At 38.0% G+C, this 24,749-nt stretch overlaps 1 protein-coding gene across 1 annotated transcript in view; it reads left to right on the top strand.

Annotated features, from left to right (window-relative positions):
* bckdhb (branched chain keto acid dehydrogenase E1 subunit beta) overlaps positions 1 to 24,749 on the top strand; it is a 74,320-nt gene that overhangs the window by 24,005 nt on the left and 25,566 nt on the right. Inside the window, exons 7-8 of the mRNA XM_084384668.1 lie at positions 5,787 to 5,884; positions 7,725 to 7,835. Of these exons, the coding sequence (XP_084240794.1) occupies positions 5,787 to 5,884; positions 7,725 to 7,835 (209 nt within the window). The remainder of the gene's footprint in view (positions 1 to 5,786; positions 5,885 to 7,724; positions 7,836 to 24,749) is intronic.

Genomic DNA, 24,749 nt, shown 5'->3' with positions numbered 1-24,749 from the left:
TAAGGTTTTAAGGCTTTTAGCATGTGGCTGTGTGGTTGCTAAGGTGTTCTTAAGGGTTTTATCATGTGACTGTGTGGTTGCTAGGGTGTTCTTAAGGGTTTTAGCATGTGGCTGTGTGGTTGCTAAGGTGTTCTCAAGGCTTTTAGCATGTGGCTGTGTGGTTGCTAAGGTGTTCTCAAGGCTTTTAGCATGTGGCTGTGTGGTTGCTAAGGTGTTAAGGCTTTTAGCATGTGGCTGTGTGGTTGCTAAGGTGTTCTTAAGGGTTTTAGCATGTGGCTGTGTGGTTGCTAAGGTGTTCTTAAGGGTTTTAGCATGTGGCTGTGTGGTTGCTAAGGTGTTCTTAACGGTTTTAGCATGTGGCTGTGTGCTTGCTAAGGTGTCCTTAAGGCTTTTAGCATGTGGCTGTGTGGTTGCTAGGGTGTTCTCAAGGCTTTTAGCATGTGGCTGTGTGGTTGCTAAGGTGTCCTTAAGGCTTTTAGCATGTGGCTATGTGGTTGCTAAGGTGTTCTTAACGGTTTTAGCATGTGGCTGTGTGGTTGCTAAGGTGTTAAGGCTTTTAGCATGTGGCTGTGTGGTTGCTAAGGTGTTCTTAACGGTTTTAGCATGTGGCTGTGTGGTTGCTAAGGTGTTAAGGCTTTTAGCATGTGGCTGTGTGGTTGCTAAGGTGTCCTTAAGGCTTTTAGCATGTGGCTGTGTGGTTGCTAAGGTGTTCTTAAGGCTGTGTGGTTGCTAAGGTGTTCTTAAGGCTGTGTGGTTGCTAAGGTGTTAAGGCTTTTAGCATGTGGCTTCGTGGTTGCTAAGGTGTCCTTAAGGCTTTTAGCATGTGGCTGTGTGGTTGCTAAGGTGCTCTGTCAAGAGTCAAACCCCAAGACTAGCTGTGTTTGGAGAGTTTTAACATTGTCAATACACACCTATTATAGTCTACAGTGCTGTCTAACACTGCAAGCATGCTGTTATCTACACATCAGATATCTTAGGGAAAATTATACTCATTCTCCATCTCTGAATTAGGTTTTTATTAAAGAGCGGTTTTACCATTAAATCCAGCAGTATTTTTAAATGATAGAGTGTGTGTCAGCTGGAAACACAAATCGGGCGTCCAACAACCTACTGCTCGGAAGACTCTGGACCATTAGTGATGTACTTTTACTCGACTTCATCAATCACTGGAAACCTAGGGTAAAACCCCCTAACCACTAATCACTGAGCTCCGCTTGAGCCGCTCCAGCTGACAGACCATCACTGCGATCAATAGCGATCAGTCCTTTTTTAAATGTTTAAATCGAGTGTGATGCATAGCATTTTTTATTTAAATTTTTTTGGCTGCAAGAATCATGTTGATGTTGGAGTCAAGAAACGGGCTGTGAATAAACATTGGAGTCACTGTCGGTAGAAAGTGAATTCATTTGTTCTTTGCAACTGAGCCTTAGATTGGGTAAGCGGAGCTGCTCGTGTTGCAGTACAGTACAATATACAGTACTGTGCAAAAGTCTTAGGCATGTGCCGTTATGTATCATTTCGTCACGTTACAACAGATAAGTCAGCTTTCATGCATTACCCGTTGACGCTGCGGTACGGGCTGAGTGGATGCAGAAGATCCGGAGGCATGACTTCAACCCGACCAAATTTTTAAATGCATATAATTTTCAGTGTATTTCACCTGTGCGTTTCTGTGCTTCCATTACTGCATTTATTTTGTGCAAATGAGATGAGTAAAGATCATAAATCATTATCTGTCTGGTGTTTATAAGCAGCACATATAGGCCCGGTTTCACAGACAGGGCTTAGACTAAGCCAGGATTAGACCATAGATCAATTAGGACATTTAAGTAATTTTTATAAACATGCTTAGAAAAAAACATTACCGATGTGCATCTTAAAACTAAAAAGGCACTGATATATTTTTAAGATCAGTCAGTGCAAGTTTATTTCAGTGGAAACAGCTCAGACTTACATTTTAGTCTAGGACTAGTCTTAAGCCCTGTCTGTGAAACCAGGGGATACAGTATTGTACTGGTAAAATATACACAAACTTACCTATATTAAATTGTTTGTGGTACCTACAGTTAAAAATGTAAATGTAAAATATTTGATGATAATATTGATCGAGCAATTGATGTAAGTAAAAATATATGCGCAGAACTGAGAAAATAGTATTTATGGAGATAAATTTTAGGCTATCTCAGGGCAAACGTGTGAATGTTCACGGTGCATTTTATGCAAACAACTCTAATCGTAGTTGTAACTCTATATTTACAGTAGGCATAACTGTCATTGCGTGTGTGTATGCAGCATGAGTCAAATACAATCTTCTGTTCGTGAACAGTTGTATTTCATTCATTAATCTGACTATGCATCCGTGCATTTAATTGCCATTGGCTCGTGTGATAGTAATATGGATCTTAGTAATATTTTAAGTGATAATTGATTCTATAAACAACTATAAAAGATAATTTTCGGCTTTCTCCGGCTCCCTGCGCCGGGCGTAAGTGTCTACGCGCACACTCGCTGATCCGAAATCCAAAATGGCGGCCACGTGCAACTAGTCCATTGCGCATGTGCGGTCCTATGTCTCAGAACACTGACTGTTTCTATAGACCTTATGTAGCTCCGCCCCTTTTCAGCGCTGCGCTCATTGTCTTTTGACTTCCGGTCTGTATTTTCACAGCGTTTTGCGTGTTTATTAATAAACGGCTCGTTTTAAAATCTTCCCGGTCGATTTACATTTGTTAAGTCATCTGCTTTAAACATTACAGTCCTCATGATAACTTTCGTTAACTTTACATTAAATAAATCCACTTAAAAAGCTAATTACTCCTGGACAGAAATGCCATAGAAATGTACAGAGCGACCGCAAAACGGAAGTTAAAAGACAATATTCCAAAGATGGCGGCGCCCTCGTTTCTCTGGTGCATAAGGTCTATAGCAACCGGAGCTTCTAACGGCAACTGCAGTGATGCGATGACTGTACTAATCAACGATTGGCTCTTTCATTTATAAGGCGGGGCTTTGTTGCCATATTGGGTGTTGCACTTTCTCTTGTTCATAAGTAATCGGAGTGCACCGTCTTCCTATATATAAAGTCTTTGGTACTGATCATGAACTGAACTGCTGTTGAAGCAACGCTAAGAATAATTCTAAGCTAGTAGGTTTTCAAAAAGAGTTGCTTTGCCAAAAAAGTAAAGTACTTTAAAAAGTATTCCACTTTTAATAATAAAAGAACTGGAATGCTTCTTCCAAAGTACATGCGCTCAGTCTTAGCTCTTCCTGTTTTTCCCAAAGAAAGTTTTTGCTTAAAGTACAAGCGGAAAATAGACACATACTGGTAAATCATGTGGAATTTTTCCACAAGCCTCTGTTTCTAATTCCGAGCAACAGTACAGTCCTAACCAACCAAAGTCAACTTCAGCAATTTTCAACCAAATTACTTTAAACCTCATTGTCAAAAGCGGCAAGATTTCCCAGAAGGCGACACAGACAATGACTTCAATGAGCATATAAACGGGGATGAGGAAAATGGCTCTAATTAAACATAATTTAGCCATAAAGATAATTCAGCATGAATCAAAAACAAAACCTCATCGTGAGATACGACCGCTGTGGAAAGTTCTTTCTGCCCTCATGCTGTCAGGTGAGACGACCACCTTTCTTTAGCTAGTTATCGGCTTTCTTCCAGCCGTGCAAACCTCAACTTACACATCTATCCTTTGTTTCTATATGTATGAATTCTTTTTTTTTCTCTATGTCTGGGACTACGGATGGAAATTAGCATTGCGCTCAATCCGGCGTATTTACGTCAATTTCTATTGTACGTTCATTAAGGCGAGACACGGCAGGCAAAAACATGTTTTTTTTTTTTATTGGTAAATTTTTTGATTTGTCTTCAATAACATGTCTTCTTTCAGACTTGTGGGGGAAAAAAAGTCCGCAATACACATTTAGGTCTTTATTTTACTACATTTGTCTGTTTGCGTCTGTAGATTTCTCATAAATTCAACAAAAGTTGGCGTTCTTAATCAACATGCTGCTCCGCGATCGCTGTCTGCTTCCTGTCATCACATGCACCGCTGGAAAGCTCTCTCTCTCCTGTACAATGCTGTCAGATCCAAATATGGTCATTTCCTTTTTATCAGCAACCAATCGTGAAAGTAAAAGGGCTGAATGCACAATCTCATTGGCTGATGATAAATCTTTAAAGCCCGTTTTCTCAAAATGACTTTTCTCTCATACTCCCAAGTCCGAAATCTCCACTTCAGTCGCACCTATACACCAAACTTTCCAGTCTTGTACCTAGTTATATTATGAAGACATTTACAGAGGGATTTGTAAATATATTATTCCTAGCCTGATTTATATAACATTTTATTCCAAAAAACATGGCGAAAATATTTTTTTTAAGGCTATTGACAGTATTTTCTGATTTACAGGATACCAAAAGTAGATATCCATAAATCCCTCTAATTTTTTTCCCATCTAATATGTGAACACAATGAAAAAATATTTTTTAACCTGGCTTTATCCAATACTCAGATTTAGTTTTTTTTAAATATAGGCACATTAGCGCATATTTAATTAGATATTGCCTCATTTGCATATTTAAACATTAAATTACAGAAAACTTGTAATACATTTTTTTCTCATCTTAATGTAGGTAATCAACTGGGAAAGTTTCATAGTGAGATCTTCTAGTTAAAATTTTTACCCTATTCACCTGTAGCGTCTCGCCTTAATATGCACTGTCCCATCCAAATAAATAAAAAAATGAATAAAAATAAATATATATCCGACACCAAAGAATAGGCAGGTCTTATTCCTTGCTTTTTATGTACTGCAAGTATGAACAGATCCCATATTCACCCTCTCATCAACTCTCTAGACCCTCTGCCCATTGCCCCACTCATCTCAGCCCGTTCTGCCAGCTAGAAGACCACTGCAGTGTTTCCGTCCAGAGAAGCTGAAGACTGAAGGACGAGTGGTTATGATCTGAATGGACGGGTTTCACTGAACATCATGCAAAAAAAAAATGTCCCCCTTGTCCTTCAAGATACGTGCTCAGACTTTTATTCCACCAATATAACAGTTTCCTCCGCAGTTTATGGATTTAATCTCAACCCTATAAAGTCAGCCGTATCACATTTGATACGCACATTTCTCTACATGATCAAAACTTTGCTGAAAAACCTGTCGCACACAATCTACTTCATGCCTTCTGTCGTCTGACTGATAGTTTATACTTTTTTAGCAAATAAAAAGCGCTTTAGTATAACTGTACAAACGTCGTTTTGCTCTGAAATCTTTACTAATTTAATGAAAAAAGGAAACATAAGAATAACTATTATAATGTTAGTAATATTTCCAAATGAACACTTACTGGACTAAAGTGACTTAGGTTTACCTGGTTATCCATACATCAACAAGATCTTATTGATTTACATTACAAGCTATCAGAAATTTTTTTGGCCGTATAAATATCAGCATCTGCTCCACATTTCATGTTTTTGCTCAGTTTGGGTCTCTGAATAAAACTGATGTTTTTCCTCTTCTAGTATGATCTCAATATTCTCACTGTATCCTACTATATGAGCCATTCAAGCCTGATGTATCAAATACGATACTAAACAAAAAAAACATACATGCGATTTTGTTTTTTCTTCTTCCGATTTTTTTATTATCCTTTTTTTTTTTTTTTTATATGTTTTGTCTAAAAGTTCAATAAATCATTTCCATATGTCAGGCTTTACAGGGTGAATGTGTGGTGATGTGTAATCTGTGATTGTGTTCTGCAGTGGAGCAGGTTCCCACAGAAGCCTATCACATCCCTCTCTCCCAGGCCGAGGTCCTGCAGGAGGGCAGCGATCTCACGCTGGTGGCCTGGGGAACACAGGTACGCTTGTAAGAACTTATCAGATACATCAACTACACCATCAGATCATGATTTCAAAAGCTCTCTGGGTGTCCTGAAGCTCAGCTCAGACACTCCACAGGCTTATCCTGCTGAATGACTGATGTTCCTCATGACGAAGCGCAGAGAGAAATCAGGGCTTGTTTCTAATGGACGATACTGTTCTTTTTTTCCTGTTTATTCATCCCACCGAGACTGTATACATGAGCGGCACAAACTAGAACTGGGAGAAGAATGAAATATTTATGATATGCACTACCGTTTGGGGTCTTTTATTCAGCAAGGATGCATTAGATTGGCAAAAGTGACAGTAAAGACATGTTACAAAAGATTTCCATTTAACCCCTTAACGCCCACTGTCGCAAATTTGCAACAAACCCCTTCCATTCAGACTGCAGGCGAGATAGCGTGTGTTTTCCCCCAATGCCTGTTTGTGCACATTCGATACATACCTAGGAACATTTTGCACGCACTGGTTTCTCGTAGGAGCGGTCGGAGTGGAAACTACATCCAGTTCACCGAAGCTAATATTTTGGTTTGCGAAATCCGCATATCAAGGGCGCAAATGTGGAGAAATTGCCCAAAATGAGTTAAGTTGTGCTAAAATAAAAATATGTACTAGCTTATTGATTGCTTCTATAGCTATGTTATTCATATAGACTTCATGTGACGAATATTTTTTACGTACTTTGTAGATTTCTGTTTGTAGCAAATTTGCGACATTGGTCCATAACGGCTGGATTTGGCTAATGGCTACATATTATAATAATGCTATATTTAGATGGTTTCAGCCCAAAATTTTATTATTTTTTATTATGTTATTTTTTTACAAAAAATAGCATGTTAGGATATAACACTATAAGAATATATAATGTATGCACTGGAGAAACAAGGAAAGAGTTAAACAGAGTGTAACATGGAATGTATAAAAACTGCTGTCAATGTTAGGGAGTAGGAGAGTGTTTTGTTTCTTGCTGTTGTCAAGATTCATTAATTTGTCAATTAAAGTTTATAAGTTCTAACAACTTTGTGCCATAAATAAAATCTACATACCTGAGATGGGAAAATGTGTTTTATTAATTTTACCATTTTGTAAAAAACATTACCCTAAATGCCCGTTGTTGCAAATTTGCAACATACCAAAATTTCTATTTATTTGGTGTGCAAAAGTGAAATGGATAATCTCAACATTATTTACCATCTACTTGAAGGCAAAAACACACATATTTTTTTTTTTATATATACAGCTATATAAATTCAGGCGTTAAGGGGTTAAAATAAATGCTGTTCTTTTTAACTTTCTATTAATCATAGAATCTGGAAAACAAAATGTATCTCAGATCCACAAAAATATTAAGCATTACAACTGTTTTCAAAATTGATAATAGATCTTGAGCATCAAATCATCATATTAGACTGATTTCTGAAGGATCATGTGACACTGAAGACTGGAGTAATGATGCTGAAAATTCAGCTTTGATCACAGGAATAAATTACAAAAATATATTTAAATAGACAGAATAAATTCTGAAATGTTTTCCACCATTTTTCAGGAAAAAACATAATTTTTAATGTGAATAAAAAAAAAAAGGTACTAAAGTTTGGTCCATTGTTTTAAACATTTTAAATTTACTTAAGTGAAAAAAAAATTAATTCCAAAATTGTATGAAGACACGTTTATTAGCTGTCACGTCGTCTGAACACAAACATAACCTCAACATTGGCTAGAGACGCTCTGAAACAGCAGCCAACAATAGAACCAAGTGTCAGAACTTAGTCTTTAGCGTAAACCGCGAGTTAACCTTTGACCTTTGGGTTACAGATCCATGTGATGAGGGAAGTGGCTGCCATGGCACAGGAAAAGCTGGGTGTCTCCTGTGAGCTCATCGACCTTCAGACCATTTTGCCTTGGGACAAAGAGACCATTTGCAAGGTACGATGTGAACGCACACGTTTGAAGAGTTATGTCCTCTTAATGGGATGGTTTACCCCAAATGAAAAAGTGTCATGTATTTACCATACAAGCGACATATGACCCTCTTTCATGAAGCACAGGAGGAGATATTTTCCGGAAGCTGCTGTTTTCTAAACAATGAAAGTGAAAGGTTATTCAGGCTTTTGACCTTTAGAAAGGACAAAGAAGTACCTTAGAAGTATCATTCCTGTTTATACTTTATGTAGAGCAAGACATTCAGCTAATAATGAGTTGTTGTTTTTTTTCACTGAAATTAATGTACTATATTTTAGTTTGATAATGTTTTGTATTTAATATTTTGTAATTTTAGGGGATATTATGCTACTAAATTATAGTAATGATCCATTTATTGCCTGTTAATCACTTTTTTGCGTAGACCTGAAAATGAAATGTCCAACTTAAACTGTGGTACATCTTGAATGCTTTGGGGCACAGGCTTAAGTTTGGTCTCTTTTTAAAGAAGACACTTGGCAGATTATTGACAATTTATTATTCATTTAAAAAAAAAAAGTGAAACAAAAAAAAGTTTAAAAAATTACGTTTATTAATATGAAAAATGCATAATACTAGCTATACATTTTCTATGAAATATATATTTTTCAAAACATGTTTTACTCTAAAACTGAGAAAATCAAAGCCAGAAATCTAAACGGGTTGCGTTCCAAATTTAAGGTTGATATCTAAAAAAATGAGAGTTCAGCGAGATTTAGTTTGGGCGCAGTACCAAAAGTTTCCACTAGATGTAATTTGTTTCCCAATCGTTTCCAATGCGCTCATTTTTGACCGCTAACAATACAAGTGTCACTTTTTTAAGGACCATTTAACCTTTTAGAATTATGTCCATGGTTTTTTTTGTGTTCACATATCCAGTTCCAACACCTTTACCAAGTTTCGTACCATTTCCGATGAATAAAAAAAAATGTTTTCGGTTAAAAATGACCGAACAGCACCTACAAACTAGTGTTTAAAATTGCTAGGCCTATCACAAACCTGTAATGTCATGAGTAGGGGTGGGACAAAATATCAATAGTGCGATATATTGTTGTCCTCCTCCGTGCGATACGAGAATTGATATGCTGGTGCCAAATATGGATATTTTATTTTCCCTGAGCGCTTTGTTCACCGAGTGCTTACACAGATACACACAGGAGCGTTTGATCCCTAATATATCCACTGAGAGACGCCTGCTTTCAAACACTCACTTGTGTATCTGTGTAAGCCATCCGTGAGGAGCGTCAAAGATGTCTATTTACAGCATGTTTGTCCCATCAATGGTTTAAAAGCCGAAGTGCATCCAGATTTGAACTTAAACAGGGTTTGGGCATCTCTTACTTTACTCGCACTGCTGTTCGCCCTCCCGTTAAAAACCTCTTTTTCTTAGGCTAGTCACAGAAGTTGGAACACAGTGACCAATCAGAGGTGTGGGAAATGCTGATGTTGTCACATTTTTACAATTTTGAAATACCCAAGTTGGTACCTTTGACAACATGTTCCCAGGTATAAATAAAAGAGGCTGGTGAATTTTGAAATGTACCAGGTTAATAAAACAAGTTGATAAGCAGGTAAATGTGTCCGTTTGCACACTTTTTGCAAAGTTTAAGCTTATAAAAGGAATATTAATTGACTGAATTTACAAATATTAAAATGTTCAGTTTAATTTACAGACTGAAAAACTTTTTGTGCTGTTTTCTAACAGTTCGGACTTTAATAAAGAGAGAAAACCTGCACTTAACCTTTTCACAGGCATTTTGTTTTCATAGTTAGACAGATATCGTGATGTATCATTATAGGACTGTCTAGCAATATATCAATTATCGCAGAATTGCTGTATCATGTTATTATCGGTACCGTGAGCCATGCATCGTATCGTATTGTGAGGCACCCTGTGATTAGAGTTGTAATATTGCTTTATGGTGGCGCTTTTCACTGTATGCTAATCTCCCGAATAGAACTGATCTAGACAGTAATTGTCCTGGCAGGAGCAGTGTAATCGAGTAGCACGTCTCATTGAATCTTTGCTGTAGATTGTTTTGGCCGTGTGATCGGGGAGATGTAGGTTCTCATGGGTTGTTTGTTGGAAAGCAGGTTCTTAAATAGACATTCAACCCATTAAACTGCCTCCATGAAACTCATTAGTGTGTTTACAGTAAAGCACTACACACTGTTCACCGTTCTGGTCACAAACCGCATGGGAGGATTGTGTGTTTTTTTTACTTTCCCCTATCAATTTGTACCTTATCTCCTTTATTGGCTCCACATACGTGCCGTAACAGTGTTTAGATGCTGCACACGGGCATCGCATTAGATTCACAATATCGAATCGAGTGTCTGCATGTCTCAAATGCTGCACAATTGTTTTCAATCTTCACGTTTCTGGTGTACGCAGGTGTATTTCATCACATTAACTGTAGACATGATCTGCTTACAATATTCTAAACCGTCTAAACTTTGTTTAAAAGTCTGTTTTTTTGCTGTCTTTACCGTAAATACCATTTGGTTTGCTAATGTAATGCAGAGACATTCACATGTCAAGCGCTCAGTGCTTTTGGGGCCGCGGTAAATCGTGTGCCATTATTTGGTAGCAGTGTAGAGAGTGACTTTGTAATTAAACAATTTGCAATAAAAGGGAACAACTGAAGCAATGGAAGAGCATGGTTTGTTTATGACCCAAGAATTCTATTAACTTCAGTAATAATCAATATCAAAGCGCAGAGCAGAGACATTTTGAATCCAGATGTGCATCGAGCTTCACTGAGAGGAGCAAACAAACACGCAGATCTCTGAATGCTCAATGTGTTTGTTTGCTGTTGTGGGACCAACAGATGAACACATTGACTATTCCAGTAAATAAAGAGAGGCGTAAAACACAGGCCGATATTTGAAGGTTTATGATCAATGTAAAATGCACTTATAAAAAAGTATAAAGGCACAAAACAAAGCTTGTTTTGCACCATGTTTGTTCGTTTGACTTGGATGTGTATGAGTAATGTCTCTGTGAATACGATTAAAAAACAGAGAAAGGAAATTCTGCACCGCTTACATCCTCACACAGTGTTTGTGTGTTTACAGAAGAATTGAAATATGGCACACATACAGACCAATGTTATGATGTTTGGTCTTTCTGTGTCATTTTGGTGTTTGACAGCCTCAGTCCTCAGCCTCATTTTTACTGAAATGCTGAATATGCTTCATTCACCTTTAGTGAATTGAGGCAGAGCAAAAAAGAAGCTTTGGAGCAAATTATGACATTTCATTTAAGATGGTATTAAAGGGGTGGTATAATATGGAAGCTTGTTTCCGCCACTGAATAAAACATTTTAAAAGATAATTGCGACTTTTTATCTCACAATTGCGAGTTTACATCTCGCAATTCTGACTTCAGAATTCTGAGATATAAAGTCAGAATTGCAAGATATAAAGTTATAAAGTCGCAATTGCGTCTTATAAAGTCAGAATTCTGACTTTTTTCTCGCAATTGCAACTTTATATCACGCAATTCTGACTTTATAACACATAATTGCGAGTTTATATCTCGCAATTCTGACATCTTTTCTCAGAATTGCATGATATAAAGTCAGAATTGCGAGATATAAAGTCAGAATTGTGAGATATAAAGTCCAATTCTAAGGGGAAAAAAAAGACGGACTCTTTTTTTTTTTACCTTAGAATAGTTTATATCTCACAATTCTGACTTTATAACACGCAATTGCGACTTTATATCATGCAATTCTGACTTTATATCTCCCAATTGCGTGATATAAAGTCAGAATTCTGAGATATAAAGTCAGAATTGCGTGATATAAAGTCGCAATTGCGTGTTATAAAGTCAGAATTGTGAGATATAAAGTCAGAATTGCGTGATATAAAGTCGCAATTGCGAGAAAAAAAGTCAGAATTGTGATTTTATAAGACGCAATTGCGACTTTATTTCACGCAATTCTGACTTTATATCTCGCAATTCTGAGAAATAAAGTCAGAATTGCGAGATGTAAACTCGCAATTGTGAGATAAAAAGTCGCAATTATCTTTTCTTTTTTTTTTTGTGGCGGAAACAAGCTTCCATAGTATAATGCCCTTTTCACAAGATGTAAAATAAGTCTTTGAGTGTGTATGTGAAGAATACAAGTATTCATTTCTTTCTTTCTTTCTTTTTTTTTTTTTAAGTCTAAACCTTTGAACATTAGTATATGACACAGATACCCATTAACCCCACTAGATGTCCCAAGAAGAGTTTCAGTTTTAACTTTAGGACTCTTCACAAGCTTTAGAAATCACTGGACGATCTCCAGAGCCTTTTGGATTGTGATTTTCATTTTTTGCCTGACTATGATTAATGATGACTGATGAATACCTGGTGGATAAATCACAGGAAGAAATGCTTGTGCCACAAAAATCAAAAAAGAAAAAGTGAGAAAGTGTTTTGCATAAAGAAGATATCAAGCCTATTGTAGCACCATTAATACTTTGTATTGTGATGTTATTTGCAACAAAATCTTCACAAATAAATAAAAAAAGCAGTGAAATACAGTTATTAAAATGATCCTGGATGCAATGACTATTTATTTCTTTTGTAATTTAGCATAAATTAAATTCAAAACAACAAATACTGTCCACACTGAGCATTAAACAGCTGTGTGATGTAGCCAATCATATGTGGTGTTTAATATAGAGCTGTGTTGAGTCACTTGCGACCAATCAGATTTCATGATGGACGGGACTAGCCTTTTTTTCTTTTTTTTTATACAATTGCGTTTAGTTTGAACAAAATATTTGATGCAAATATTAAAATATAAATATAATTATTTTTATTTTTTTTAAATGTGGGTTTAGTTTGTTTTCTTCAAGTATCTGCTGTGCATTGAGAGAAAGTATTGAGTGTGAGGTTTCTGTCTTGAGAATGCGTATCTGAGCTTTAATATGATCTTTCAAGTGCTTTGCCAGAGAGGAGCTCCATAAATCCTGTCACATTATAATCTGTGTTTTAAAAATGGAAATTGTAGCTTATTTCTTCCATTCCTGAAGCTTTGGTCCTGATTTTTCTTCCTGCTCGAGCCCTTGCCTGTACTTTCATTCTTCTTTTCATTCGGGTCCGAAGTTGTTGTGAATGTAGCGAGCTGAAGTTGAAGCTGTTTCGCAGTCGCTCCTACGGCCTGTGCTGTTTGAAGTTTTACTGACGGCTCACACTAAATGTATGTCGTCTCAGAAGCGTCCAGGATCTGTAATTTCAGCTTGCCGAAAGTCTAGACTGCTCATGCTCTCGTACTCGTCATCCTACACTTCCCAAACCTTCTCAACAATGGATTTCTTTTGATTGCAAATGGAGTCATTTTCAACAGATCACACACACACACACACACACACACACACACACACAGACAGACAGACTCTCTCTCTCTCTCTCTCTCACACACACACACTCACACACACACATATTAAATGACAGTATTTTTGTGCTACAGTATAATATTCAGATATTAGTCCATATCATGATTTAATAGACTGTCACAGTTGTGCTTAGACACTCAGTCTCTCTCTCTCTCACTCACTCACTCACTCACTCACTCACTCAACTCACTCAACTCACTCACTCACTCAACTCACTCACTCACTCACTCAACTCACTCAACTCACTCAACTCACTCACTCACTCACTCACTCACTCACTCACTCACTCACTCACTCACTCACTCACTCACTCACTCACTCACTCACTCACTCACTCACTCACTCAACCAACTCACTCACTCACTCACTCACTCACTCACTCACTCACTCACTCACTCACTCACTCACTCACTCACTCACTCACTCACTCACTCACTCACTCACTCACTCACTCACTCACTCACTCACTCACTCACTCACTCACTCACTCACTCACTCACTCTCTCTCACACACACACAAAACACGCAGACATATTAAATGGCAGTCTTTTTGTGCTACAGTATAATATTCAGATATTAGTCCATATCATGATTTGACGAAGTGTACTGTCGCAGTTACGCTTTTCGTTTTCAATCTGCTTAATCACCTGTTTCTTTCTCTCCTTTTCATAATCATTTACCATGGATATTCATTTAATCATCACAGGTGTTCATTATTTAGTCCATCACATTCACATTCACTCCATCTTTGTCCGGTATGGCACACTTGTTTTGAGTTTTTGGCTTATGTTTAATAATAGCTGTCATTATTTATACCTTCCTCTTCATCCTTGGACTTAAACCGCCTGATCGTCCCTTACCAGAAGCAGATATATCCTCAGCACAGCACAGTGAAACACTGCCTCATACATATTCATCAGTCGCGCCTGCACGTATGAACACGGCTGCTGTCTGCGGTCACTCAAACAAAACGTATCTGGAACATGTTGTTTTCGGTTTCCTGTTACTTTCTCTGGATGATCCGCAGCGCTGCTAATCAACAACTCTGAGGTCTATATATATGCATGTTGCTTGTTGACACAGGGAATCATCTGAAATTGCAGTTAAATTGAAAGCAGTGTGTGTGTTTTTTTATTCCCCTCTGGTGTCTGGAACTGGTCAGTAAATGTAATAGACGTTCATTTAAAGGATAAACAAAATGGCCAGTTTGCCCCTGCCAGACCAGCAGCTTAGATGATATAATGTGGAAAGTGTTTTTATCCCTTCCATTCGTTCACATTTATGCGGCTGGGACAGATTTTGAAAATATCATAAAGTGTGTCCTAGATTGAGCACAAACCATTACAATAGTGACATTATGATGAGCGTTTCCTCCTCGGCCGTAAAGGAATAGATTCAGCCTCACCCTCTTGATGTTACACACCTCCAAAGATTAAAATGAAGATTATTCACACAGCTCTTTTCCATACAATGACAGATCATAGTCCATAAACCACTGCTGTCAAGCTCCAAAAATGGCACGAAAGCACCAGGCCAATAGTCCATATGACTTGTGCACTATATTCTGTGGCTGTGTTCCCCACTATACCCTCATTCACTATTCCCTAAATTTACTCCACTAATATAGTCCACTTGGAGTGAATGAAAACGAGTGAGTGAATTCGCAGCGGAAGGGCGTAGTTTGTGCTTGCTTCGTCTTAAACTTAGCAAACTGGCAGCTCTAGTAGTAATGAAAAGATTTATCTTGAACTCTGTCATGTATAAACCTTAAATTTCTGCTTATATGATGTTACGCTGTATCCACATTGGACCAGCATTTTGGAAACCGGATGGATTGATAATTCAGCTGCGAGCGCCTCTTCTAGTGAGACGCGGGAATTCATTCGGCACGACCATCGCAGTGTATTATGGGTATTCTCTAGCCGTTGAGCGTACATCGGTTGTACACTTGTTGTAGCGGTGCATTGTGGGATTGAATCAGTGCACTCGATAACGTCCACTATAATACCCTATTTAGGGGTATAGAGGGAAATATCAAGTCATATGTAGTCACACCCTCGCTGTGTTTGAGGAATAAAGTGAAATTTCAGTTGTTAAGGCCGTGATACAACAAGCCAGCGGTCGGCCATCATCCAGTGTCGGGCCATCGGTGAGCATCTGTCGGGCACAGACAGAGGCGGTTTATTTTCCTAACTCCATGAGCCGCCTGAATGAAGAAAGTGATCTGTGATATCTGCAGTCCTTGTTTAAGTTTCCCTTTCTGAATGTCGAATATAGACACTTGATACCTGCTGATATAGACAGATATTTCCACTGTAGTTGGAAGTTTCCCATAGTCTTTTTGGTGTGTTCAAGTGCTGCTTTCCGTCCCAGGCGCAGCCGACACGAGGCGACAACAGTCAGATTTGGTCGTCGCTACTTTTTACATCGGCTTGGCGTGTCACGGCCTTTAGTCGCTGATGATCTTGCCTTCGACCAAAGCTCTGAAATGGATCTGCATTCAGATACATGATTCTTACAGATTTTACACCATTTGACTGCAAATTCTCACTTGTGTCTTAATCCAACATGACATTACATATGTGAAATGGAGATTGATACTTTGGTGTTTTGTTAAAGGGGAAGATTTGTCATATTTACTTAGTGCAGAGGTTGCATGGACAATTCTAAGATAAAATGACCTGTATCATCATAATTCATTAAGGATATTATGAGACTTAAATGAATAAATAATTGTTTATAATATGAAATGTTCTTGAAGCAAATCGGCATATTAGAATATATGAATGATTTCTGAAGGATCATGTGACACTGAAGACTGGAGTAATGATGCTGAAAATTCAGCTTTGAAATATATTCACATCCAAAATGGTTCTTTAAAATTGTAATACTATTTCTATACTTTTTTTTTTCTTTTTTTTTTCTTTTTTTTTGATCAAGTAAATGCAGCTTTGGTGAGCAGAAGATACAGTTTACAAAACCGTCGTACGAACCCCAAACTTTTGAACGTTAGTGCCTTAATTTTCATGGATAATTGGCAAACCCTTGACCTTGGAAAGCCAGTAACAGCAGATTCACTTTTATGCAAAATTTCAACCCCTTAAATCATAAGCGTCTGTCCCCATAAATCATAAGAACAAAGGTGTCCTTCACTTTGTATGAGGTGACGTATTCTCGTGATGCCAGGTCTAGGGCTTCAGTCTAGGTTCAGATCCATTGGTGATCTTTTGTCCGGACTCCCAGGACGTGACCCAGTCTGTGGTCCATTGTGAATGGAGATTGCACTTTCCTCCATGTGCGAAGGCCAGTGGTCAGCAAACCTTGGAAAAGCCAAGTCCTCATTTCAATGGGAGTCTTGTTTCCATATGGGTTCAGCTCTGTATTTAAAGGATATTTTGATTTGCTCCGCTCTCTGGCCATCTCAGCAGCACAGCTGATGTTCCAAAGCAAACGCACTGCCGCGTCTGGTTAACGTGATCAAGATGTGCCCTGAGCCCTGTGGTTCACTGCTCTTGCATTTTCACCTAGTTAAATGCATGTTTAGATGTGCTGTGTGTTTGTGCAGTGTTGCTGAATGTCTCAAGAGGTTACTTTTAACGTGAAGGTTGGACTTCCTGCAGTTCCTCTGGCTCAGCGGTGGTCCTAAACATTGACTGTCCTGATTCTTTTCCTAAGTTTCAAAGGTTGCTAATCTTAGCTGGGATGCTAAGTTAACATAGACCAATGTTATGCATATGAACTGAGTGCAGATGAAGAACATTCTGCTACCTGAAGCAACTTGATTACTGCCAGTGTGAACACACCTTAATTCTCATGCTACAAAGACCATTTCCCCCCCAAAAAACAAGTCATGCATCACACAGACCTGTCAAACCTAAATGAAGAGGGATACCATTGTACTTTTCTGTACTATTCTGTGCTTTTCAGCACTAAAACTGGTTTCATCTAAGAAACCCATAAATAGTGTGAATTAAAACGGGAAACTCCAAATCACTTATGTTTGTGTATCATTTATGTAAATCACAACCCTATACAAGGCCGACATTTAATGCTTGACGTTTGTCCGGGACAAGTGGATTTTTTTTATTAAACTTAATAAAACGTCAATAACAAAAAAAACAACAACTAATAACTAGGATATCACCAAAACGGCTCTGATTATTTTAATATTTATAACATAAGATACAACATCGCAACATCACTCGACCAAGCAAGCTGTTTTCCTGAATACCATCACAATGATAAAATGTAGTCATTTACATTTTAGACGCAATATTGATTGTTCTTGTTCTATTTCACAGCAGAAACACACAGTGCATCTCACAGCAACACTCAGTTGTGTTTTCAATACTGAATGATTCAGCGCTTTGAACGATTTGGTTGAGATTCAATGACGCATTCATAAACAGCTGCCTCATTCTTGAACGAATCAGCCGTTTGAACGGTTTAATTTCATTTTTAAAATGATCAAATTCAAAAACAATCTCATAACATTATTTAATGCACTTGTAATTTGTTAGTGTAAATGATTTAATTTGATTTGGTAACTGCCAATCAGTGTCTTATTCTAATTTAATTTACTGATCAAATTTAAGAATTTAAAAGGAAAGATGAAGAATACGTTTGATAAGATAAGGGGTGGAAAAAACCTTTTATAAAGGTAAAAAAAAAGCCCTATGGGTAAATATCACAAATATGCAGATTTAAATATGTCAAAGGTGATAGAACACTAAATGGGAATATTGCTTCAGAATAAATTTATACCGGACAAGTGATTGACCGATTTACTTGTCCCTGCTATACATTTTAGCAGATGCTAACTGAAGCGGCTTGAAGTGTTTTTCACACATCTTTTACATGTAAAGTTGCTTCCCTTGACCTTGGTGACAGCTGAGCCACAGGAACACTTCTGCAGTTTAGTAATTACACAAGGCCACACCACTCCCTGTGAAAATGTTGTCAGAGTGCTTGTGAAATGCACAGCAGATACCGCTCACATAAACGCTCACATTCAGGAGCGAGGAAGAGACTGAAGTGTTTTTCTGCTTCTTTAGAGGAGGGTCTCTGGAGTGTTTGTGTTGGGTTCTGCTGTGTGGACTACAACTGTTCCCTTTGCTTCAGGGAATGAGTTTCGCAATGGAGGCTACTTGACGAGATAATGCCTCTGGTTCGGGGTCGTACATCATCTGTGCTTGCGCTGACCCGAGGCCCGTGGATCTGCAGAGACACCTGATGGACACGCACACAGATGAATAGAGGAGTGACCTGGCTTGTCTTAATGGGATTGTTTGCTCTGTAAAGTGAGACGGCGCGTGCGTGCCACAGAATTCCTGCCTGTATCCCATGTGGAGATTGAGCGCCGTTGGCTGAACCCGTTGAACCCCAAATGAAAGTGCACGTCATTACATGTCTCATTTCACGGCAAACATGGGCTTGACTGTGTCGGTGCAATGACTCCAGTACTCTAAAGATAATGAATCCGCTCGGATACGACATGTTTTTTGACTTTGGATGAGGAATCGTGCGCTTGTGTGCTGGACGTGGTGTGATGATTACTGGAAGAGTGTTGGAGCCGCGAGCCTGACTGACTTTCATCTGCTGGAGAAACACTCCATGAGTCTGTCAGCCTCATTTGATAAGTGCCACGCTCTCTAATGCAGATCTAATTCAAAGACCTCATGATTTAGATCGGTGTGTTTCTCAAAGCCAGATGGAAGTGCTGTACGAATGATTTATTCATTTAGAGCTGCAGTGCATCAAAAACCAGTGCTTCTTGTAAAATTGAAAGGGTTAGTTCACCAAAAACATTGCCAATTCTTTCATTTTAACCATTTTAGTCCAAATTTGTATGACTTTTTACTTCCGAACATAAAAGTAATGAAGCAAACTGAATTTTAACACCATAAGTGAAATTGAAATTACAAAATGTTTAATTTAGCCAAAATCCAAAAATAGTTTAATAATTAATATTCAAATAGTTGTATATAAGCATTTAAATTGCAGTTTTTGTATCAACTTTTTAATTATATAAGACTATAAAATGTGATTTTGCAACATAATAATGTAATTTTTATTATCACTCAGTTTATTAATGTTTTTACTCTACTTTTGTCCCGTGTTAGGGGGATTTAAGGTATTTTTTAATTTATATAAATTATTATTATTATTATTATTTTAAACATCTTCCCACACCCTGGAAAAGATGGACACTGTTATGCTAAAAAATGACAAAAGCACCACAAAAAATGTAAGTTTATACTTGCTGAAAATCCTCCTTTCCACCATAGCTCTCAAATCTATGGAAGGCCATTTCTGCCACATAAGAGAAAAAAATTGGTCAAACTTTAGTTTATATGATTCATGCGGTAGTTCTGCGTGAACAATCTGCCAAACCACTCCTTTTATTTTCTAAATGAATGACATGAGGGTGAGTAAATGATGACAGAACTTTCATTATTGGGTTAACTAACCCTTAAAGGACATGTCATACCATCATCTGTAAAGTCTACAGGTCCTTATTAGAAAGTAGCTTAACTTGGCATTATTCAGTGTTTTTGTATTTCCCCTATTAGAACATCTGATCTAGCCAGTCAAGATGGAAAACTGAAGACATTTTCAGCCAAGCCTGCCTTATGCAACCAGAAAGTGGCCCAATATATTTCAGCAGCTTCCAGAGTAATTTAATTGTGCCACTTATCTTGAATTCAGCGTGTCTGTTGGATTTATGATGGATGAGTGAACAGGTTAATGGGTCTTTGATCCCATCAGCCACTGGAACAGATTTTAGTGGACTGCTGAATTAGTCCATTTCAGTCCCACTTCACAGTGCTGCTGGGTCGGACTCTGCAGTTATCTAATACTCTGCAGACCTTGATCTTTCAAGAAGAGTTCATTGCGCTAGGAAAACATACTGTAATGTTCAGAACTTAAAAGAGCATTTACTGAAACCGAGCTGCAGGAACGACTTTCTGATGAAGGACAAATGGATAAATGATCGTAAGTGTCCATATTTACACGTCCGCAAGACGGTTAGAAACCAGTTTATTTTCAACAACAGCATTAGAGAGAGGGTGGAAAATGGCCATAAATTACAGCAACTGGGAACCTTGACTGACGTTATAAGTGACCTCTTTAACAATTCCTCTTGAATGAAATGAAGGAAATTAGTTAATGCAAACTCACTTTCGCACAGACTGAGCATTTCACAGAATCTACAGATGTACATATAGAGCTGAAAAGGTTAGTTCACCCCAAAATGAAAATTGTCCCATAATTGACTCAAGCCATCCTAGGTGACTTTCTTCTTTCAGCCAAACACAATTGCAGTTAAATAAAAAAATATCCTGGCTTTTCCAAGCTTTATAATGGGAAAAAGTGCATCCATCTATCATAAAAGTAATCCATACGGCTCCAGGGGGTTGATAAAGGCCTTCTGAAGCGAAGCGATGCATTTTTGTTAGAAAAATATCCATATATGGTCAACAGCCATATCACCCTGTAGCCCAAGACTGGTTGCCCACTGAAGCTAAGCTGGGTTGAGCCTGGTCAGTACCTGGATGGGAGACGACCTGGGAAAACCAGGTTGCTCTGGAAGAGGTGTTAGTGAGGCCAGCAGGGGGTGCTCACCCTGTGGTCTGTGTGGGTCCTAACGCCCCAGTAGAGTGATGGGGACACTATACTGTCAAAGAGCACCGTCCTTCGGATGAGACGTTAAACCCAGGTCCTGACTCTCTGTGGTCATTAAAAATCGCATGGCACTTCTCGTAAATGAATAGGGGTGTAACCCCAGGCCCTTGCCAATCATGGCCTCCTAATAATCCCCATCCATTGATTGGGCTTAATCTCTCTCTCTCCACCTATAGCTATAGTACTGTGGCTGTCGTCGCATCATCCAAGTGGATGCTGCACACTGGTGGTGTTGAGGAGAGACCCCGACATGATTGTAAAGCGCTTTGGGTGTACAGTAGTACGTATGAAAGCGCTATATAAATGCCTCATAAATATGAATGAATGATTGAATGAATGAATAAGTTTATAAACTAGAATCACTGGCTTCTACGCAAGTCTTTTACGGTTACTTTTACAGATGGATGCGCTTTGTGGAGCTTCAGAAACTCAGGCTCTATCCACTCTCTTTATAAAGCTTGGAAGAGCAAAGATATTTATTTTTTTATACAACTCTGATTGTGTTTGGCTGAAAGGAGAAAGTCATACTCACCTAGAATGGCTTGAGGGTGAGTAAATTATGGGATAATTGTAATTTTTTAATGAACTAACCTTTTAATGTGTTGATACTATGTTGCCATATTTAAAAATAGGAACCTGTGAGAACAGATGACGATTAGCATTCTCTTATACTCATCACGGCTGCGTTTATTTGATCAAAATTACAGGAAAAACAGTAATATTGTGAAATATCATTATCATTTAAAACAACTGATTTCTATTGTCATATATTGTAAAATGTAATTTATTCCTGTGATCAAAGCTGAATTTTCAGCATCATTACTCCAGTCTTCAGTGTCACATGATCCTTCAGAAATCAGTCTAATATGATGATCAAGAAACATTTTATTTACATATCATTATCAATTAATATGAGTATTTATGTATCAAAATGAGCGTTCTATGTAAAACAAACCAATGATCTTTCCGTTTCTAGTGTCCTGATCAAACAGTTTGGCTACAGGAAAACTAAAACAGTCACACATCTTGAACGGGAAGTGGTGCAACGCTGTGCTTCACAAGGCTAAAGGCTGTTTGATGACAACCACAGTACTAGAATATTGTTGGCAGGTTGCATTTGTAAGTCTCTGGAAACAACTATGGTGGTGATGGCAGAGGAAGAAACGCTGGTGGCTTGGTTTGCATCTTGCATTATTTATGACCGACTCTTACACGTATAATTACATTATTAGCAGACATCACTTCGGTTTGGAGCCGTTGGATGTTCTGAGACTCGATGGTTCACGCATATTGGTCAGGAGGTGGTGTCGTAACTCTTGTCATGTGTGGCCATTGTTTCAGAGCTTTATTTGTGGAAAGGCATTGGAAAATTACTCACGACTGATCAGAATCCAGCGTTTTATGCTTCCCGTTCAGGCTGGACCGTGTCCTAACCCCACACCCATCAGGCCCTGGATCGGCTCTGTTCTCATGTGGCCCACAGACCTTTCTGTCTGTTTTTCAAGGTTTTGTCTGGGATTCAAAGGACAGGGTTAGCGTAGCATAATGCTGCATAATGAGTGCTCTGATTAACATGCTGTATGAGTACATGTGACAGCAGTCCTGCTGGGGTCCATATTAAAGAGGACCTATTATGCAAAATTCACTTTTAACTTGGTGTTTGAACTTAAATGTGTGTGTGTGTACACAACCACTCTATAACGGTAAAAATCTACCCACTCCTTTTTTTGAATCCCCATTAATCTCAAGCAGAGTCTCAGAATAAGCCGTTTGCGGTTTCTATGCAATGTGATGTCACCAATGCATAGGCCCCGCCCACGACTGCTGACAGACTCCGCCCTTTTAGCCAAGACTCCGCCCTCAGTGAGCTGTACACAGTCCACCATGTTTATCTCCTCGCCAGAGCATTTAACAGCAGCATTCAAGTAAGAAATGTATTCTTATTAAAGCTACTAAAGTTATTCAGTCAAGAGCAGTGAGTGATTTTCTGTTTTTCTTTTGCTGTTTGATTCATATTAACTGCATATATAGCACCTTTTACGCTGCTTTCACTTTAATACACAGATCTAATATACACATGCGATTTCTTTCCTTGCTGTTTACGTTCACATAACCGTGTGTGTATTTGACAAGATAAGTGCAATAAGACGTGAAAGAGAACTTGGTTTAATACTCACGGGACGCGCCGTCTGACATCCAGCTCTCTGTTCTCGTGCTTCGGGTGTGTGCGCGCTCTAGAGATGCACGGGTGGGCTATTATTTCATCCGCAACTGCATCACAAAACTCATGTCTTTTTCAGGCAGACAGTGCAATTCATTTTATACCAGCAGGCCTAACAATCATTTGATTGGTTCAACCGCCACCCGCCTGAATTTAATTAAAATATAATTTTTCGTCACGTCATCCGCCCGATCCGCGGTTTATCCGCGGCTGTAACCACCAACCGCGCATCTCTAGTGCGCTCAGAAAACCATATATCAGAAGTTTAAAGTGATATGGCTTTAAAACGCATGCAAATACACTTTTATGATGATAAAGAACTGCAATGTTATGTGAGCGTGACCACGATAGAGATGATAATCAAAACAAATAGATGTTTTAGTTTTGGCAGAGTATCCAAGGCATGAACTGTACAGGCTCCGCCCTCTTCTGGAAAGCGGGGCAGGGAGCAGCAGCTCATTTGCATTTAAAGATACAGTACATGCGCAAAACTGAATGTTTTCCCTTCTACTCAAAAATGGTCATTTACAACATGAAATAATAAATGATATGTGGGGTATTTTGAGCTTAAACTTCAGACACATTCTGGGGAACCTGAGACTTAGATTACATCTTGTAAAAAAGGGCATAAGGGGCCTTTAATGACCTACAAATACTCTACTGCTACTGTGAGGAGTTTTTTTTTTGCTACTTTTGTGCAGATTTGTTTCGAATGGCTTTCCCATGCTCTTTAAAAGTGCTTGAATTTCGGATGTATAGATTCAAGGAAAGTCCTTGAAAATAGGCTTTGGTCCTTGAAAGTGTTTGAATGTTAATCAGAAAACCTAGAAACTTTATTTCCTCTAACTATATTTTATAGGCCTTAATATACTCCATTTATTCTGGAATGTGATTTGAATAGATTCTTATGTCTTATTTGTAAACTATAAATAAATATATAAATATAATGTATATAAATATGTATGTATACTACCGTTCAAGCCTTGGTGAGCAGAAGATACTTTTTTTAAAAACAAAAAAATCTTACTGACCCCAATCTTTTGAACGGTACTGTGTGTACGTATGTGTATATGTATGTGTATGTAATCCATACATATTTTAGTTGTTTGAAATCAATCAGTAAAATGACTGAAATCATGAATTATCAGTCTAAATCATTTGGAACAAAGAAGCCGATTTTAGACTTTTTTTATTTTATTTTATTTTTTATTATTCACTGAAATGTGGGGGTATTGATTTATATTGAATTTAATTTTACACTGTAATTTCCCTTATTTTATTTTCCGATTGATTTTAGTGCTTAATGCTTTTAATTTTTTTTTTTTGATTTGGAATTAATTTGGAATTTTAGGAAAATAAATAGCAACTTATTGAAATCGGCCATATCATGTTTATATCCATGCATCCATAATTGCCATCTTTGCTTCATGTTCTTGAGAAAATTGTTAATTTTATTTATCCAATTAAATATGCTATAAATGTCATGTGACTCATGATTCTACAGCTGCTGGAAAATGAAGTCACTGATTTCACCACGCAAGACCGTGAACTTTAAGTGTCTCATCTGGATTTGATTTTTA

The sequence above is a fragment of the Rutilus rutilus genome (assembly GCF_951802725.1).
Source record: "Rutilus rutilus genome assembly, chromosome: 17".
Taxonomy (NCBI): Eukaryota; Metazoa; Chordata; class Actinopteri; order Cypriniformes; family Leuciscidae; genus Rutilus; species Rutilus rutilus.
The sequence above is the reverse complement of the archived record's forward strand: the minus strand, read 5'-3'. Positions and strand labels throughout refer to the sequence as shown.